General features: G+C 29.1%; 1 protein-coding gene across 1 annotated transcript in view; it reads right to left on the bottom strand.

Moving 5' to 3' along the window:
* Positions 1-20,711, bottom strand: part of LOC121114483 (gamma-aminobutyric acid receptor subunit pi) — a 178,096-nt gene that overhangs the window by 37,519 nt on the left and 119,866 nt on the right. Inside the window, exon 6 of the mRNA XM_040708457.2 lies at positions 14,803-14,888. Coding sequence (XP_040564391.1) covers positions 14,803-14,888 — 86 coding nt within the window. The remainder of the gene's footprint in view (positions 1-14,802; positions 14,889-20,711) is intronic.

The raw sequence follows: 20,711 nt of genomic DNA, 5'->3' as shown, positions 1-20,711 counted from the left end.
AGAAAAAAAATCTAAAATTAACATAATAATTGTAACAATTTGAAGAATTTTTTTGAAGAAGAGCATCTTAGTTGTCATGAGATTTCATTAGATTAACGGGCAGTATAAAGCAATTACATCGTTAGGAATTATTGTGTTGTTGATCCTAAGTTATACATTATAGGCCAGTTCAACCTTGTGCGGATCCAGCATTGCCATTGCAATGGGTCTGGCTGTGCACTTTTAATTTAGATTTCCTAGATGGATGAAGTAGCCCAAGGAAGAAATTACCCCTTCCAACAAGACAGTGCAAGGATGTCTTGGTAACAAAATGACATCACTTTTGTAGCCTGGGTTTTTGGCCTGCATACTGCCTGGACCTGAACTCATACAACTTCTACCTCTGGGACAGGGTCGAGCATGATGTCTGTGCTAAGTATTATTCGTCTGTGAAGGCCCTAAATAAGTCAATATTATATGACTTTATATATGTTGATAATGTCTTGTTTAAGAGTTATTTGTATGTTTAGAAATTGTTTAATGAGCTCTGTTAACTTTTATGGTGAAAAAATTTTCTTTTTTTTTTCCTTACTTATTTTTTGGATTCTTCTTTTTTTTATGTGAAGACTAAGATAAGCAAAAAAAGAATAGATACAAACTTTAATTCATGGTTTTATTTAAATCACCCAACTGTTCATGTTCCAACCCATCATGTAATTAAATACATCCTGTTTTTCGGGTTTCTTGTTACCTAATGCACCAACCGTGTTATAAAACAGATATTCACTATTGGTTATTGAAAAAAGGCTTTTGGTTTATGTGATAGCAATAAATAATATTTTTTTAGAATTGAACTCTGAATGTTTTTTTTCGTACCTTGATACAACTATATTTCCACTTAATATTTTATGTAAACATTAATTTAAATTTTTTAACATTAATAATTTCATCAATATTCTGCCAAATTATCTTAAAGTACTTTGGCAACGGTGTTCTTGTGGTAAATTTATATTTCACAACTTTAACTTTTGCAGTTATATAATTTATTTTCATTTGATATAGGCCAGTATTTAAATAATAAACACCTTATGCTCAAGACTCAACTTAATATTGGAAAAAAACTAAACTTTCTCCAATATACTAATTATATGGGTACACTCGAATAAAAAATATTGGGACGCCTCCATTGATTGTTTACAAAAGAAACATTGTCTTTCTTCTGATTTTCTACAAAATAAACTACTAAAAGTTTCTAAGTTGGTAATAATGATTAGTCTATCATTCTATTAAGACCTCCGATGATATCCACTACTGAGGGTTTAAACCCAACCTTATCTATCTTTTTCTTTATTTAATTTGATTTCGTTTTGATTTGCCCATTCAAAGCATTCTCAGCCTATTGTTTCCCATCATTCTCATACAATAAAAAAATCCCTAGGGCCAGTTTATCTTCTCTTAAAAGCAATCCTCTTAAATGCTTTCATAATTTCTTCTAAAATAATTATAATTTTTAAATACATTCATTCTTACAATACAATCATAAAAATTTGAGCATAAACATTCATAGATATAAAAAAAGTGTGTGCTAAAAGGCGTATACAAACTTTGTGTTATACTTTAACAAATGACTCCCAGCAATGCGAGGTACTCCCACTAGTAATATTTTGCACATTATACACAACATAAGTATGTTATTTTTCAGTGATAGGTTGAAAAAAATCCATCATGTTCAAATATGTATGTGGAAAAAATAATTGTAAATAATATATTTGCCTAGTTATTTCATCAAAATCCCGGGTTCTCTTAAAAAAAGTAAGAACAAATATCTGGAACAATATAGAGTAGAAATACGTTCGGTTTATACATTTATTTTGCACTTGGATAAATGGAGAAACCGAGATAATACCTACATATTAGTGGAAAATACTACTAGTTGATCGTTTAAAAAATGATTTGTTATTAATGCGGCTATATCCCTTTGTGTAATCATGCAAGAAGAGGTTTCGCAAACCTTTTTAATCTTAATTGTTAAGATATTATTGTTTTAAATTATTGAAAAATGGATAGCATACAATTAATTAGAAGATAATTGGTATAATTGCATCAGTTAATTAATTATTTAATGGAGAAGGGAAGGCTGAATGAAATAGTTGTTACATTTGAATAACTAGATTTTCCCAGTGTAAAATTGTTAAGAACGACTTCTACTTGATATTTTTTCAACTGTTATCTATTAACGTCAGTTGTAAATAAGATGAGCAAATTGTTTGTTGGGTAAGATCCTTGGCAGCAAAGAAAAATGATGCGGATAAAATGAATACGTTTGTCCATTTATTGTTTTTATAAATTGTAGCTTTATATAATTAAATATGGAAATTAATTTTGACCACATAAACAAACATGTACGTTTACTTTCTTTAACCCTTTAATGTGTAAAATGCATAAGTGTTTTTAGTAATATTGAATAATAGGTAATTAAAAAGATATACGTCAAAATACCCTAAAATAATTTTCTAAAACATTGCTTGTACATTACATATTTTGATTAAAGAGGCCCAACTACTCAGTACATAATTTCTTTAGTTAAGCTCTTCTATGATATTGAAGAAGTAACATGATATTATATATCAATGTCAGTCGCTCAGCAGGATAAATTATGACTTGGATATAAATATCATTAATAACTCCAGCATCAAAAGTTATAAAAACATTATCAGAATAATAATAAGAATTACGTGAACAATAGACTACCCAAAGATGTATACGAGTGTATATAGAGAAGTATAAAATATGACTTTAGCCCGTGAAAGATTTTTTCCTTGTTGGAAATATGAAGATTGTGTCTTATTTTCGAAAGCTGTAATCCTCATTGTTTATTTCTTGAAGAGAGAACATATATATATATATAAAATTTATAAAGTGATCACAAATTTGTGTGTTCATGGAAGACAGAGATTAATACTGAGGATTTGTTATTGATTTATCAGGGGTGTCCGGAGAGGGTGGGCTGGAGGGGCAGATACATAGAACAAAGCTCTACTATGTTTTGTTAAACAGTTTGGAAAAGCTCAAGTTATTTATTGTGTCTAAAAAGGCAAATATTTAAAATTAATTTAGGGGGTATTATCTATAACATTAAATTTATTAGTGTGAACAGGTTAATTTTTTTAAGGTGATATTTTCAAATAGGTAAAAAGAACCTTAATAAATAGTATCGTTCAATAGTAATTTCTTATAATAAGATGCACTATCATTCTTTTTAAATTAAATGAGTGATGGCTTACTAGGCTTTAATTAGCATAAGCCAAATATTGTATTTAGAGACACTTTTCTAAATATTACTACTTTTTTTTTTGAGATCCAGATTTAAAAAAGTACCATGCTTTAAAAAAAAAACCAAATGTGGACGTGCCCGGTTATAGTTCTAAGTCCTTGTTGAACTCAGATTAAAATTGTATATGTCCTTGCTAAATTAGGAGTGGGATTTTTCTCTATTTCCTTTATCTTATGGCTGTTCACAGCTAATCTAATAAAACTTCATTACTGCGATCATTCTTTAAATCATAATTTGCAGCTCATAAAAAAAAAGTTTCTCTCCATTGGGAAGTCAAAATGAATCAGTTAATTTTACAATCTGTGAATTGAATATACATCTATGGATTTTTATAAATTACACCGTTTTTTTATAAAATTTGAAATAGATTTTTATTGTAAACCATTTTATAAATTATCTCATCAATATTTTAATTATGAGAGACATTGTCCTGGGGCAAGGATATTCAATTACAAATGAAGTTGGGTCAAATTACTATATCAAGGTTTTAATTAAATAAATATCCCTGGTCTATATTTTGACTCGGATATGGCTTTGAAACCATAAAATGGATCATATTCTTTGGTTGTGACTCGAAATTTTTGCAAATTTTAAGCACTTGCAGTAAAATTAGTTAAAGAAGAAAATAAGATTTCGTCAAATATATACCCTTGTATAAGTAAAATATAATAAATGTACATTTACAATATATAATATAAGGTAATATTGTTCTTTTGTTATAACGGCATGATATAGCATTGAAAGAGTTAAAATATTCATTTTCAAGTATTCCCCCCGAAAATGCGTACAATTTACAGTTTTTTAGCGTTCTTTTAATTGGTCATATGGAGTTGCACTGATTAAGTATTGGTAAACATTGTAGCCTAACATTTACTCCATCTGACATAGGAATTTTCTTTGAAATTCATATACATAAAGTATATTTCCTTCTCTAGGAAAGACCAGAGCACCGACCTACTCACTTTTGTTTATTGGGGACATTTAGTGATTTAAATGCTTACTGTTCGTATAAAAAAACATTACTTAAACATTTGGTTGCCCATTTAATTTAAATTACTAAATTGTATCAACATTTAAAAAATAAAAATATTCAAAACAACTGTAATAGCATATCAAACATTTCTGTCACATAAGTGATAAGTGTAAGAATATATATTTAAACTAATATGTTTTGGTATTTGATTTGTATAGACATACTAAGTTTGTGAAAAGTACTATTGCTTGAATTCTGAAAAAATAAAAAATACTTTTTATGGTAGCTTGTAAATATGTTACTTCAAGTGATATTTAAAGACCCCCTTATCTGAGACCAAGAGAAATATAGTTTTTGTAATTTTTTAGACAATAAATTTTTGGTAAATTCATTTATCTTTGTCTTAGTTGTATCCCCAAAGCCAAGACTATTTAAAGTTGAGACCAAGACTTTAAGAGGTGCAGATGGAAAAAGACTTGGAGTTCCAAAAATCGATATGGAGACTAACATCAATTTCATAATCCACGTTAGGAAAAATTTAAATTATATTTTTGCTGTAAAGATGACGTTCCATATCCTTTCAGAAGACGTTCAGGGTTATTCATGAGTTTTAAAGGTTTAATACTTGGCAATAAAGTTTATCAGCGTTTGAACTATCAACGTGCAATCTGACCCCCGACAAAAAATATGAAAAAAGGTGAACAACAAAATCCTACATTCAGTCATTATGCATCCATCAACGCAGGCGGATGAAGCTCTTTACAACGAAGGAATGAAGTTGTCGCAAATACACCAGACCCTAGGTGACTTTATAAGTTTTGGTACCATTGAATTTACTATCTAAAAGCTTTGTAAGACTAGTAGCTCTGATTAATACCCCAAAAAGTAGCCTTCAATGTCCCCAAAGACGTAGATGAACATCAGTAAACGATCGCTATCTAAAACGGTAGCAGAAATTGGAATTTTGCATCCATCAATACATAAGTTCGTCCGGGATGACTTGAAAATGAAAGCTTCAGCTACGTTACGGTCAGAATCTCACATTGGCTTTAAGATCCAAAACAATGGATCGGTCTGAGAAATTTGTATGCTGAAGCTAAGCTGAAGTATTGTCCTTTGTAACGAAAAAAAATGGGATATAATATAAAAAAGTTAACCTGTGGTCCTTTCTTAGTTTAAGGAGCCTTCTTCAGATAACAAGAAAGTCGAGAAAGATTGAGCTTCAATTCATACTGGTCGAAAATCTCAGGAATGGCTGAAATAAATAATTCCATTTTCAGAAAAATCGATACGGCCTCCTTCAAGTCCCGTTCTCAACACCTTGATGATTTTGTATGGAGTTATTAGAGAATAGTGATAAAGTTCATTCTTGTCATAATTTGTTGTCTCTGCACAGTGCCATCAATGGAGCGTAGGTGAATGTTAAAAAAAAAAAAATCCGTAACTTTATCGGATGTATTAGCAAACAATGTCAGTTATAGAAAATAAGTCATTTCAAAAAATAGACACAGAAATTTTCCATGAACCTTTTATTTTTTCTACTTTATTTAGTATAACTGTGTCTGATTAATATTTGCATTAAATAATATCTGTAAAACCTTTAGATAATCAGTATATGAACAAAAAACAATAACAAAAATAGCAAAAAAAATGGATGTAAAGAGATTCAAAACACAAAATTGATGGATGCTCATTTATGTACGTAAACATATCTTATTATAATTTGAATCAAAAGTAAATATTTTTATAAAAGTATCTATATTTTTGCTTTAATGCAATGTATGTTTTATGTATATCTTCAATTTTAAACAGCTTTTGACTTTATATATAAGCTACTGCAAACTTTATTTTAGTTGAAATTGTGTGGTATATATAATTTTTTAAAGTAAGAAAATTATAACATAAAATTTATTTTGCTTATTATTTATTCAAAAATATATACTTAATATTTTGATGTGTGCATGTCCTAATTTTAAATTAGGAAAATATTCGTATTGATCAAGGAGTTAAAATCAGGGTGTCTAAAATAAATATTAGCTATGCGATAATTATTGTATAATGCAAAATTATTTTATAATATTCAGTGAAGAAATGAAAATTGGCACGTACAGAGTATTGTTCATTATTATATTAATATTGTCAATCATTTAATCATGATTAATCCCTTTGATCTTCTCTCTATATTAAAGATTTATTTTTTACATTTATGGCGGATCCTTTGACCAATACAATGTTTGATCCAACCTTCATCTTTGATCATTTAAGTGTAGAAAAATGTTTCAGGTAATATATATGTTGTACTCATAGGATGAAACACTTACTCTAAAAAAGCTTTTTTGATACAAAACTTTTTATTATAGTTCAAAAATGTTGTTTTTGTTGAATATATATCAATTGTTGCATGTGACTACATAGATTATCTGATGTCATGAATTAACAAGGGACTGATATTTAACAAATTCAAATAGGTTATGCTATTTGATTTTTAACCTTAACCAATATACTAGATAAGGCTGAGTGAATGAGCGTTGTTCCACTCCAGATATTAGTAGAGCTCATTGTCTAGACATTTGAGTAAAAATGAGACTGGTTGTCCCGTAATTATTGTATTGTATATATTATAAATATATTTATAATTAATTAATAAGAAGTATAATGGATAACTATGTATATAAGGATTTAATCGTTATTGGATTGTTTTAGACATAATCTACCTTAAGTTTGTATTCAAATAAGTGTCATTTATATTGTACGACTAGATATAATGAGGGAATAACGTAAATTTAAAATAATAAATAAATATAACATATATATACAGTACATGACTATTTTGCTCAAACCACTTTAAAATTAATGGGATTTTATTAAAATTCTACATAAAACTTATCCAAAAATACCCCAGGGAATTAAGCTTGTAAAAAAAGTCATAATTAGTTTCATACTTGTAGCAAACATGTCAATAGAGTATACTTTTTTCTTCTCAAAGTAGAAACGAATAAATGAAAAGGAATATTTTCATTGTATTTTCTGTTCCATTAGTCGACTTTTAAAGGAACAATTAAACATTTGCTACTCATTTAATAAGAAAAATATATTAAATGTGGGAATTCTAGTGTTGTTCAGTGAGTTAATTACATATATATATTAAGACATAGTCATATGCATTTACAACGGGTATATATTAAATTGATATTCACAGCCACTCACACGTAATTTGGGGTTTGCCGTTTCGGTAATTTTAATGTCAAGGATGAAAAACGCTCTGGAAGACCAATGGTCGAAAATGTGCATAAAATAATGAAGATTGTAGAGTTTGACTGTCACGAAGACACTGTTTTGATTGCAAATGAATTAATTACTACACCTTAGTTTTTGTAAAAAAAAAAAAAAAAACCCAAAAAACTACCTAAATACTAATGTCCAGGGTTGGAAGAGTTCCGTTATTTTGGCGTTCCGTTCAAATTTTTTTTCTTCGTTCATCATAAAACCATTATTTCCGTTCCATTCTGCGTTTTAATCATAAGGTAATGCTATCAAATCGCGACTTCCACTTTGATAGTGTCAGGACGTCGTCAAGAAGGTAGTCTTGCCCTGGGTGAAGTCCAACTACACAGCTAGACTATACAGCGGCCCTTGCAACACAAAGGAGCATAATTTATTATTTTCAGTGGCCCATTTGCTTACATTCACGGCCAAATGATGAGCCCCGTCCCATGATTCAAAATTATTGAACTGGTCAAGTTTATATGATGTTTGTGTTAAAGTAGAGTACTAGAAACATTCATGTTCGATAAAAGCCTTCCAAAAGTCCCCCCTGTGTCACTGCCCCAAGATAGGTCTTCCCAAGAGTTCATCTTGATTTATCAGCCCATTAAATCATATTTAAATAAGTAAAAAAATATATAAACTTTGATTTCTTGATTTTTTTGTAAGTACTATTGGAAGGGAACGCAAAAATCTCATATGTCAACGTTAAAAAAAAGAAAATCCCGCTCCGTTCATTGAACGCACGTTCGATTTTGTGTCCCGTTTAAAAGCCTGCCAATATCAATATTAGTACTAGAACCAGAAGGAAAATATTAAACATAGTGGGAGTACTAGTGTATACTTTTGATATTTATTATTTTATTGTTTTTTTATTCAATTAAATGTATTGGATTTTTATACTTAAATCCCATGTCTTTTACATATTTAAATGCAATAACTTTATATTAAGAATTGATTCTGGTTTTATATACTCTTATCAATTGTGAAAGAAGATAAAAGCAAATATTTAGACACTTTTTGTCCCATTTAAAACAAATAAGTCAATATGTCATAGAGTATTAAAATACATTGAATTAAATATATGGCACCACAAACTAGTATTGATAAATTTTTTAATCAATTTTCAGAGTGTTTTCAGTCTATTTCTTTATTGATCTACTAAACTAATGGTTCGTATTTATAATGAAACACAATAAAAATGTTACAGAAGAGTAATTGTTTTCACTAAGGATCATGTAACACTTTTTCACATATACGATATATATCTTTTGATAAGAACCATTTATTGTGTATGTATAGGAATGTTGTACAAAAATTATTACTTATTAATGGCTCAATAGTGAATGTTAAGAAATAAATAGATCCTTTAAGGCATTATTCAACGTAATTTAATGGGTACATATGTGTGAAACAAACATAAAATAAGTTATTTTGATTTAAACACAAAATTTATTTTTTTAGCAACTAATTCCTTTATTTTTTTTAGAACCATTTCTGAATTAACGTATTCTGGATTCAAATGATCCGGGTTATTATTAGTCTTTAGAGAAAAAAGTGCATTGTCAGTTATAATGAAAATATCCCAATAAATGAAAGCAATAAATAAATGTATTCATTCATGGTATAAAATTGAAAATAATATCAATTTTTCTTAGAAAATATATTTTTAATTTGTCCCTATTTTTTACTTCAAAGTCCAGTGCCAAGGGCAAGTGTCTTCTGTTCCCCCTATTTGATTGACAATCATCGAAATATTTGAAGACCAATTGTGCTGACTATTATAATTTAAGTTTTTATTTATTAAATACCTAGTTGTATTTTTTAAATTTGATTTAAAAATAGAGCTGATTTTTTTGTCAAATATTTCTCTTGTTTTTGGTGAAGTAATAAACCACATAAAATGAGAAAAATCTATATTACGCCTTTTTAATCTTTTAAGATTATGCTTGTTCATCATACATTTGGTACATGCGGAAACACTTTGCCGAAAGTAACTTTACCAAGTGCAATTTTGCCAAACGGACAATTTCTCATATAAATAATAAATATACTTGACAATGATGTAATGTTGATTCTCATTTATATTTCTCCAATTCTAAAAGATAAAATACTTAACTATAATTAATAATTTATTCTTTTGATTATGAACACACTGCAACAAGTTAGATCAAATCGCTATTCGTACCATTTTAATAAAAATAATCCAATAAACAAATAAATTAGAAAGTGAAAAGTGTTAAAAGAAGAGAGTCTAAAATGAATCAATTATTAATTAATGAACATTTTATAATTACAATACGTCGAAATTTTTTAAACATTTTATCTTTTAAAATTGGAGTAAAATGATTTGAAATCATAATTACCTCACATAATATTGGAACATAAATAATCATCAATTATTTTAATTTTTTTTTCTGCAAAGTGTTGAATAGCTATATACTACAACACAATCAATCTGCTCAAAGGAATGTATTTATACAAATTTAGATTCTTCAATAAGTAAAAGAAAAAAAATAGTTTTACATTAAGTAGCTTCGTATATATTATAAAATTTTACTTATTAGAAAAGGTAAAATGCAAATTTGACGTATAACTTCGTTAATATTCAATAAAGTTTTAAAAAACTTTAAAATATTATTGGATAATAACTTTTTTTTAATGAAGATAATCTTGCATTTATTGTTAATCACTTTAAATCAGCGGTAACGAGTGATTAATTAACTACGATATAGTAAAATAAATGATTTAAATCAAATTAAATTATAAAAATTACCAAAGTTTAACAGTTGAGAGTACCATGAAATTTATAATAAACTTTTTTGGAAAAAAAAAAATTACTTCCAAATATATCTATTTGAATTTGAGTAACAATACTCGATAAAAATAATCTAACATATGTAAAAATATATGTTCCAAATAGTGTAACATTGGTCAAGCTCAATTTTTATAATATTATTCACCTATAGAGATATGATTATTTTTTGTTTAAATTTGAATACACAACATTCTTTGATTTTATGATTCAAGAGTTGTAACAACAATTTAAAGAAACTGTCAAAAACAACATGGCTTTCTTTTATCGGTACATAAAACAAAACAAACTAATACTTTTAGAATGATATATTAGTACTCTATTAGGGTGTCTCCTATTGTGTAATGAAAAAATCCATCCTTACTTTTAATTCACTCACACTCTCAATTGGCTTTAATAGTTAATATATACTCCTGTGCTAAAATTTGTAAAATTCGAGAAACATTCAGAGGTGGCTCTTATAGTTTATAATACAAAAATATTAAGTAATCACATAATAAACAATAAAATGACGGTTATCATGCCTTCTAGCTATTTTAAAATGTAGACTGAACAAAATTGCATAAATGAACAAGAATATTGGTTTTTTGTGTCTATTATATTATTTATATTGATCAATAGATGAGCGTTACCTACAAAAGCTCAGTTTATACTAGATTTGTTATGTAAATATACTTTTAAAGGGTTTTACAATACACACAAACTTATTTATGCTTACACATTAAGTTGTTATTGTAACTTAATTTTAGAAGGAAAAAATCGATGATATCAAATTCACGGCTTATTTTTCTATATAGGGCAAAATCTTAAAAAAGCAAGAGTCATCATTAAATATTTATTAAAAGCAAAAATGTTTTGAACAACAAAGTTTATTATGAGGGAAACAAAATGAAAGAATGAGACTAGTCAAAGTAAAGCGTTGATATTTAAGAGCCACCCTAGAGTGCATCATGGATACTCAAAACAGATTGTATGTTATAAATGATAAAATATATTTAACTATATAATCTAAGTATTATAGATACTTTATTTTTTGATGTCTTCTTTGTTATTATGCTTTAATTGGCTATTATTATCATTTAAGATGAGAGCAGGGAAAGAAACAGACTTAAAATATTGGTAATTTGAGAATGGCACTTATTTCTTGCACTTAAGTTATTATCGGTGGTCTGGATGCAGAATTAAGAGAAACAGAACTGTGATGTTTTTTTTTAGAAAAATAAAGTTTTAATCAAATTTCTTTGATCTTGCCGTTGAAAATAAAATCAATAATTTGAGTGATCGAGTGTCTAGGGGAAAATTCCGATCATAATAAAATTACTTTAGGTAAATGAAAGTAAGGTATCCTAGTAAAGAATACAGCAATAACCAAAAGATTCCAAGATATAGTTTCCAATTATGTAGTATGAGAAAATTGGAGCACAAGTCATGTGTTAGTTCAACGAATTAACATTTTACTACACTAGTCTACAATATTTCAACTTTTTGTTGCCTGGAGTTGAGATGGTGTGTTTTAGATTTATTATTAGCGATAATACAATTAAAAAATATATATATACATAGTTTGTAGGTAGATGCTTCCCAATTTCAAAAATATCCTAATTATTGCTGTGTCTTGGTTTGAAGTGGAGAAAACGTAAACAAAATGACAGATCATTTTTGATGAGGTCCATAAAAGTGATAGTTTGTCTTAAAATGAAGACATATAACATCATAGTGGAAAAAATGACTACCATAAAAAAATTATAACTTAAAAGTAATTTTAGATTTATTGCTTATAAAAATATTTTTGTATAAATGGAGGGATTTAGTGTTATGAAGATCCTTTCATGGTTTTGAAAATAAAAATAATAAGGAACACACCATAAAATACTGCATTAAAGACAAACTTATAACCTCTTATACATATATAATGATATCTTCGATCATCTTTCATGATCCTCCTAAGTGTTCATTATACAAATATATGGAAAAAGTCGAGATCCCGCTCCAGCAAAAATGTATTCATCGCTTTGCAAAGTTATTTCCTTATTGTTAAAAGGTTGCAATAATTGCATTTTAACTTTCCGCTGTTGCTGCGTCTTATTTCGGGATAGAAAGAGAAAGTATGATGTGCAAGCAAACTTATACAATTCACCTTAGGTATGTATTATTTAAATATGTTAAACTCTCTTAGCTTACTTCCCATAAATATTTGAAAAAAATCACGTTTACATTTACTTCAATAAAACGCATTTTAGGTAGATGATCTTGATCCTCAGTTTGATAAGCTTCTCTTCTTTCTTCAGCAATTTCACACTCTTCATCCTCTTCCTCCTTGATAATTTCATTCGTCTCCCCCTCGTCAGCTAAATTCTGTGTTTCATGCAAATGGAAAACTTATACTAAATCCCAAGACAAAATTTTCTGCTCTGGTAGAACATTTTCAAAATATAAACAAGTCTATCGATTATAGAGGAGACGAAATGTGCGAGAAACATATTGCTCAATCGAAATATAAATCAGGCTATCATGTCTTTAAAAAAAACATGCCACGGATTCCTAAAGTTATTAAAGGTTCTTTGTACAAATTTATATCCCAGAAAGACAATGAAAACTACATAATGCCATATAACAAGAAGAATAAATCCTCAGGACCAGATAGTTTTCCGATGTAATACTTTAAGAAATATTGTACTTTGTTGGTTCCTCTATTAGAAATAGTTTATAGAGAGGCATTACAAGTAGGGAAATTGAAATCAATATTACTGACGGACGATTAATCTTGATACCTAAGCAAGGAAAGGATCCTAGGTGGATAAAAACGGAGGTCCCCCACAATGCTGAACACCACTTAGAAAATATATAGTGGAATTCTGGCCAAAATAATTCTAAAGGTCCTTGACATCAAACATACATCCTTCCCAAAAAAGTTTCATAAAGGGTCTAAAAATGAAGGATATTCCACGAGGAAAAAAAGATTAAATACAAATTGAGGAGAAAGGTAGCCTAGATTTAGCGGTTATGACCAAAGATTTAAAAAAAAGCATTTGATTCAATATCACATCAATGGATAAGAGTATAGATAAGAAGAATATAAGTTTTGGTGATCTTTTTTTTGGAAATGGTAGGCATTTGTCAATGTGACCTCCTCACATTCTATGAAAAGAGTCATAATAGATTCTTAGTCAGTGTCGCCAAGGTGACCTAATTTCACTTTAACTTCAGGAGACGCAAAAAAAAAAAAAATATTAATTCACTTAACTGTACCGACAATATCTCTGCAAAGTTCAAATACATCTTTGGATTAGAAGTCAATTTTCAGAAGTCAAAACTTATGACAAACTGCTCGAATAGACTAGACTTTTAAAAATTAGAAACTGTAGAAGTAATTAAAATACTGGGATCGTTTGTGACACTAGAAAGGAGGGATGAGCATAAAAATCGGGAAAAAATTGAAAACAATTTGGTCAACACAATGTCTAAGTACACTACCTTTACCATTAGAAATGTTCCCTCCAGAATTTTTATCTGGAACACATTAATATTACCTATAGTAATTCATCTGTTGAGCGTTACAGGGGTTTCTGAACGATTAGCAGAGAAAGTGGATATGATAAGCCAAGATTTTAATTTTCTTAATAGAACAAACGAGCTAATTTCGTGGAGAAGAATATATTATATGAAGAGGTAGATCTATCGAAGAAAAGATCTGCTTCTTCTGTGAAAACAATATAGAAACGTCGAGCCATTTTTTATTTGAATGTAAAGTAACGAATAACATATGGGACCACTTAACCCGGGAAATCTTTTCCCAATTCAACTTGATTTTAAGACTAAAGGATTTCCGTTTTATTTATATTGGTCTTGTGTCGGAAAAAATAAATTTTATTGCAATCAAAACACACCATATTTTATATAAATTAAGAAGTACGAGAACCCCCCCTGTTTGCTGTGTGTTTAATATGTTTGAAGTTTGTATTAATTAGATGTTGTAATTATGTTGAAATATAATTGTACTCTTGTAAAAAACAAAACAAAAAATCCTATACATTGTACCATAGGTACATATTATTTAAATAATGTTAAACTCTCTTAGCTTACTGCCATAAATATTTGAAAAAAATCAAGGCACATATGGTAACCAAATTCAAGAAAGTTTTAATAAAAAAATCTATTATTTTTTGTAGAAGCACAAAAGTATATTTCTGTAATTTGTAAAACAAAAACTTTGTTTGCTATTAGAAGCATCCAAAATATAGAAAAATGATTGATAGGCGTTGAATAAATAAAAAATGAATATTTTATATCATCATATGATTATTCATTGTTTAAGGGAGCTTATTGTTACTCTCATTCACAACTAAAGCATCGACATTGGATTCAACTTCTCATTCTTTAAAATAGTTTAATAAAAAATATATATGCATAATAGATGTAAATATTAAAAACACTTACAGCTCGTCAATTTGAGATAACAAATATGTTCATCCAAAGGAAACCGACTGAACTTCATGCCTTTACACACTGTGGTTAAATCGCTCCTGAAAAGTACAGAAAAAAACAACTGTTAATGAAGTCATAATTTTACTAAAATCAGTTTAGATTATTTACTATTTGTTCACCTCTACTGAAAGAGGGCCGCCCTTAGTTACTGTGGGACAATATACGAAACAAAATGCACGTTGTCATAATCCCAATCTTAGTAGGTATAACTATATAAATTAATTAATTAGGCAATAGCTGTATTTAGCATTAGAAAGACCTGGAGGAATTGTGTGGGGCTCTTTTCTTTCTTTCTTTTTGAAAGTTTGTTTAAAAAAAAAATTTCACTTTTTTTAGAAAATGGCATTTTCTTTATTTTAAGTGACATTTAAAAATAGCAAGAAAGTTCTCATTTTTCTCTAGTGATTTATTTATATTTACTTTTTTTCAATCCAGCACGTGGTTGCAGTGAATAACAAATATATAATATTTTATTAAGTAGATAATTTCAATATGCGATATGCAACAATATATATACATATGCATGAGATATTCTCTACAATTAATTGACTAAATCTAGCAACCTATACAATAAAAATATGCATCAAATTCATAAGATTGATACTAATTTCCTGGCTCAGAAAAAAATAATGATACTTTTAAAGCTTTGGGAAATGTGTTAAGAAAACTATAACATATTATGTACACATTATATTTCATAGCTATTTATAAGACTCTATAACGAAAGAACAATATCATATAAAACATTTTATTTGGTTTATGGTCAAGATTAATTCTAAGGATCAAGTTTTGGAATATTTTTTGGGACATTGTAATTGTGTTGTATTTAATTTGGATTTTTACCCCTCTCCCCCATTGACTTACTCAGACGATGTTTTTAAGGTTAAACGGTCAGATGGATTTATGACAGAGTTTTGAAAAAGTCCTTATACCGCAAGTGCAAGTCGAGTCTCAAGTCTTTGCTCGCAAATCCATTCCAGTCCAAGTGACTGGAATATTTTTACTACGTTCAGTTTCAGTCTTCAGATTTTTTTCGAGTTAATTTCATGCCCGTAAATATATTAGGGTATAACTGGCCTGAGCTGGCAAAGCAGGATACTTTAGATAATTATATATTTGAAATTCTCAGACTACCTGTATACTGTGTTAAAATATTTTTTATACATTTTCATCCAGGATAGGATATTTTGTTGATATCAAGACACGTTGGGGAGGGGGGTATGCAAAATACAAAAGCATATGGACTTTTATCAATTAGATTGTAAAGCAATTATTTTTTGTCGCTTCACATTCTTTAAGATACTGTTTTTTGCCAGATCAAGGAAATATAATGTCTAAGCTTTTCTTTAGTCGAGAAAAATTGTCTTTCGAGTCCAAGTCAATTTCCAAGGCTTCATTGCGAGATCAAGTCGATCCTACGTATATCTTCAAAATATCAGCTGAAGTCCAAGCCCCTACCTCTGTTTTTTAAAATTATTTATAAGCCTTGGATTCTCATTTTTCTATGATTTTAGTATGAAAGTTACTATTTATATTGCCAAAACATACAACTACTGTCGTGTTTGTTAAGTAACAAATAAACAGTAGGTTGTACAGTTTCTCAAAGTGTATTTTATTTTGTTTTACCCTTAAAAAATGATTGAATTATAATTTGTAAACTTTTATGAACAATTTCTTATTTAAAACTACATAATATGCAGTTCCTTACAAAATCATGATTAAGCATAGATGCCCTAATACCATCATCCTTCATCAAATGAGCATTCATATGTATGTACATACATTGAGGAGGTTAGCAATTATAAATAGCTAAATAAGTATTGTATCATTAAATTGCAAATGAGAAGCCCATTAAGACCAGCTCCATTATTATATATAATAATATAATTGTTCCAAGATTAATCATAAAACAATTCAATAGTCAATATTTTTAAGCTTAAGCCTTTAACAACATATGTGATATCGTCTTAAATTGCATGTAATTATTCTATATATTTTTTTTCTGTAAATTTATAAGCTTTTTAAGTATACTATATATTCTAACAAAGGTTTTATTCATTTTCTAAATGCTTTACTAAGCTTTCATATGTTTAGTATGCTTTTAAACAATTTATTCTTGATTATATCATTAAAAATGTATTGCAACATCATTTGAATATAATATTTGAAATCATATTTATTTTATAAAAAGATATATACAAACTTGAGTTTAACTTAAAGGCACAATTATTGTTTAGCGGTCAGATGCGCTATACAGGGTTAAGCCAGGAGTTAACAAACTTTTTTGCATGCAACCCCCTATATATAACGGTGCTAGAGACCGGCGATCCCCAACGACACTGGAGGTGTTTTATCATGTTGCACACAGCCACGTACATGCGTTATGTGTGCGTGCGTGTGTGTCTGTTCTTCCAGATAGCACGCACACACACAAGACTAGGGATCCCACTCACTTGACATATATATGGGGATGACTCAAATAAGTGCCTAGTTCTGTGTTTAATTTATTTCAAAATAGGCTTACACTTTTAAGATTTTTTTTTTCTAGTCTCCAGACAAGTTTCGTATTTTCATTTTCCTATGGAGCAGTTTCCTCCAGAACATACTTGTTTAAGTTTTTCTAAGAGAAACTGATTATGCGATTCTGCACTATTACATTGCATTTTTCTCAATGAAGTAGTCCAGCTCAGAAAACATATTGAGACTCCCCACTCTCGCTCGACTTGACCAGCACTGCAGTTTCCTTTTGAATGCGCAGATTTTGTCATTCATTGACAATAAGTTAGTGTTTTCACCTTGCAGTGCCAGATTAAGTCAATTTAATTTGCAAGATAAATACGCCAGACTTGTGTCCAGACTAATTGAAGTGATTGGCGAGCTAGGATCCATGTTCAATCAGAAGAAGCTGCAACTTGTCCCGCAGTTTATACAGGCGCTGAGTGCATTTCCCCGTTAGATCTATTACACCTCCGTATGGAAAAGTAGTTCCTCAAGCTCTGATTCCCGTTCATTACACAGAGAGGCATATAGTCTAATAAGAAGAGGACGTGGTTTTATATAATTTACAATTTTGACCGCAGTGACGAGAACATGTTTAAGGTCTGGTTCAAGCGTTTGGCTGGCAAGCTATTCACTGTGAATCAACAGTGTGGGAAATTGATGTGCGACGCCACTTGTAATACTCTTGTTTTCAGTCCTTTCTTTTCCCCAGCATCGCTCCAACCCTATCTGTTCACACACTGATGCAATTTTCACATTATAGTCTCTCGTTTCTTAGTTTACTTTCAAAAGGTAACAGTAGCTTGATTTTCAAGTGTCGGAGCTTTTTGCCGGCTTGACGCTCTCATGTACCAGTACCTCAGTACATATCACGCATTGGGGATTTTATTATTCGTTGATTATGAAACATATAAATCCATTCTGGATAAACTCCTATTGATATGTTTGATCCTTGGTGTGCTGTTAAGACTTGTGATGGATATATCCACGGAGATATCCACCTCTGCTGAAGATAGAAGCACTAGAAGACGGGGATACTTGTCTGCTCTCTACCTCCACTAGTCTCTCCGCTGGCCTGTCAAGCTTAAGTAGCATCTCCTTCTCGCTAGCCTGTCCTGTTCCTGTGGCCTCCTCAATTTGATTAGTATTAACCAACGTTTCATTACGACTGTCAGCTGTTTCCAAAATAGTTTTGTCCATCTACCATATGACTGGTGTTGCTCTAAATTGAACTATCGCTAACCTGTGTCGTAAGGTAAAAAAAAATGTTCTTTTTTTGTAGACGAAAACAAAATGGAAAAAAACAAAAAACTATTGGGAAATATGTAAGCTAATTTAGTTAGTGACTCTTATTATTAAAATTAAATTGATTTTATTCTACAATTATGATAATCTTTTTCTGTTTTTATTTATGTAAAAATAGAGAACAATCTTACAATTAGTGTGGTATTTGGCTCTGAAAATCTTCGACCGTTTGAGAATGTTATTATCTTAAGTGGTCGAACTGATTTAGTCCTTTAAAGAAGTTTAGTTTGAAGTGGTCTCAAAGGAAAAATCGGTAACAAAGAAAAAATTAGTCTGAATCAAGGACTAAGAAAACATTGGTTTGGAACGGTCTTACCCAAAAATTGATCTTAAAGTGGTCTTTTTTTTTGTGGAAATCAAATCAGAAACCCAATTTTTAACACTTTTACCCAATTAGAAGAAAAGGAATAGAATCAACTATATTGGATGTTAGACATGAATTACTTTATATCTAATTTATGGGTTCAGCTGATTTCCATTTATTAAGAATTTTCATAATTGATGTTGGAACTTTATGCAAATAAGTTCTTATCATATTATCTTTGAGCTTTTGACCAATGACTATAACTATGTGGCAAGAAGGAACCAATCAAGTAGATGGCATATTTCACGTCTAGAAAAAGTAATCACTTTCTATGGGAAATGCATATTTATTTATGGTAGTTGAAGATAAAAAAATATCAAAGCAGTAATAGTTTGCTTGAATTTATGAATATATTTTAAAGCAATCCGGGCCATTTTGGTTATAAATTTAAAAGATAAGCATAAAATGTACATGGTAGAAAATTTTATTTAAACATTAAATCTGCTATTATTTAATGGAATAATGGATAAAAATGTGGCATCCCTAAAAATGTATGATAGGGCTAGCAAATTGAAGATTTTTCAGATATTATACTATTACGAGTGTTGAACCTCAGTGCAAGACCGAATTGTTTTTTGTTTATTTTTTTTCGGTTCGATCTTATTCAATTTTTTTCTAAGCTAATTTGAACTGACATTTCAGTCCAGACGATACACAAAAATTTAATTGTTTTGAAATTGTGATCCGATTTTCTTCCTCTTTTCTGATTTATATGTTGTACAAATATGATTTATGCAACATTTAACTTCATATGATGTTATTGTACAATTTTAAAACCCCACATTACGTCACGAATAATTCGTCCATAGAATTCGTCTCTACCGAACTTTAAATGCAAGCAATCCATGACAATTTTTTTTGTTAAGCCATTTCAGATAATTTTTTTTGGAAAGGATCTAGAACGAATGTTTCTTTGAGAAGGGTTTAGACACGTTATTTTTTTTTCTTTTTTTAATACATCTGCATTTTATATTATTTGCATCTCTGGGAAGTATTGTTCTCTTTGCTCACTAAAACGTTATAATTTTCAAAGTATGGAGGAAAAAAAGGGAATAAGAGGGACAGGAGTGTGATGTATATCAATCAAAAATGTTTTTTATGTCTCTTATTCTGAATCGTTTACAATTCTATAAATCTACTTTTTCATCTCTTGCACAGTTCATTGTTATCACGTCTTTTGACTAAGATTTACTCAATATAGGGAATGTAATTAAAACAATATTGTAATAAATTTCTTTAGGAATAACATTTTTTAAATTAATTAATTGTTATTCTGGTGACAAAAAATATATAGATCAACTCAAAATAAAAATTTTAATTCCTTAAGATACTTAGTGTACAATTGTTTTAATTGAATTCCCTCTTTCATTTCAACTATGATACTCTAAAAAAATGCGTTTATTTTGACCAACTACAAGGGTGGGAACAGGGAAGAAAGAGAGAGTATCATAGTTGAAATTAAATTAAAACAATTGTACACTAAGTATCTTAAGGAATTAAAAATTTTATTTGAGTTGATCTATTTATTTTGTGTCACCAGAATAATGATTAATTAATTTAAAAAATTTTATTCCTAAAGAAATTTATTACACAATTGTTTTAATTACATTCCCTCTTTTATTTCATTACTATTCTACTAATTGATAATGAGAAGAAAAAAAATACCCATAGTTGGTCAAAAAAAGGAAGGGGA

This window comes from Lepeophtheirus salmonis, chromosome 3, assembly GCF_016086655.4.
Source record: "Lepeophtheirus salmonis chromosome 3, UVic_Lsal_1.4, whole genome shotgun sequence".
In the NCBI taxonomy this organism is placed as follows: Eukaryota; Metazoa; Arthropoda; class Copepoda; order Siphonostomatoida; family Caligidae; genus Lepeophtheirus; species Lepeophtheirus salmonis.
Note: the sequence above shows the minus strand (reverse complement) of the source record. Positions and strands in the feature narration are given on the sequence as shown.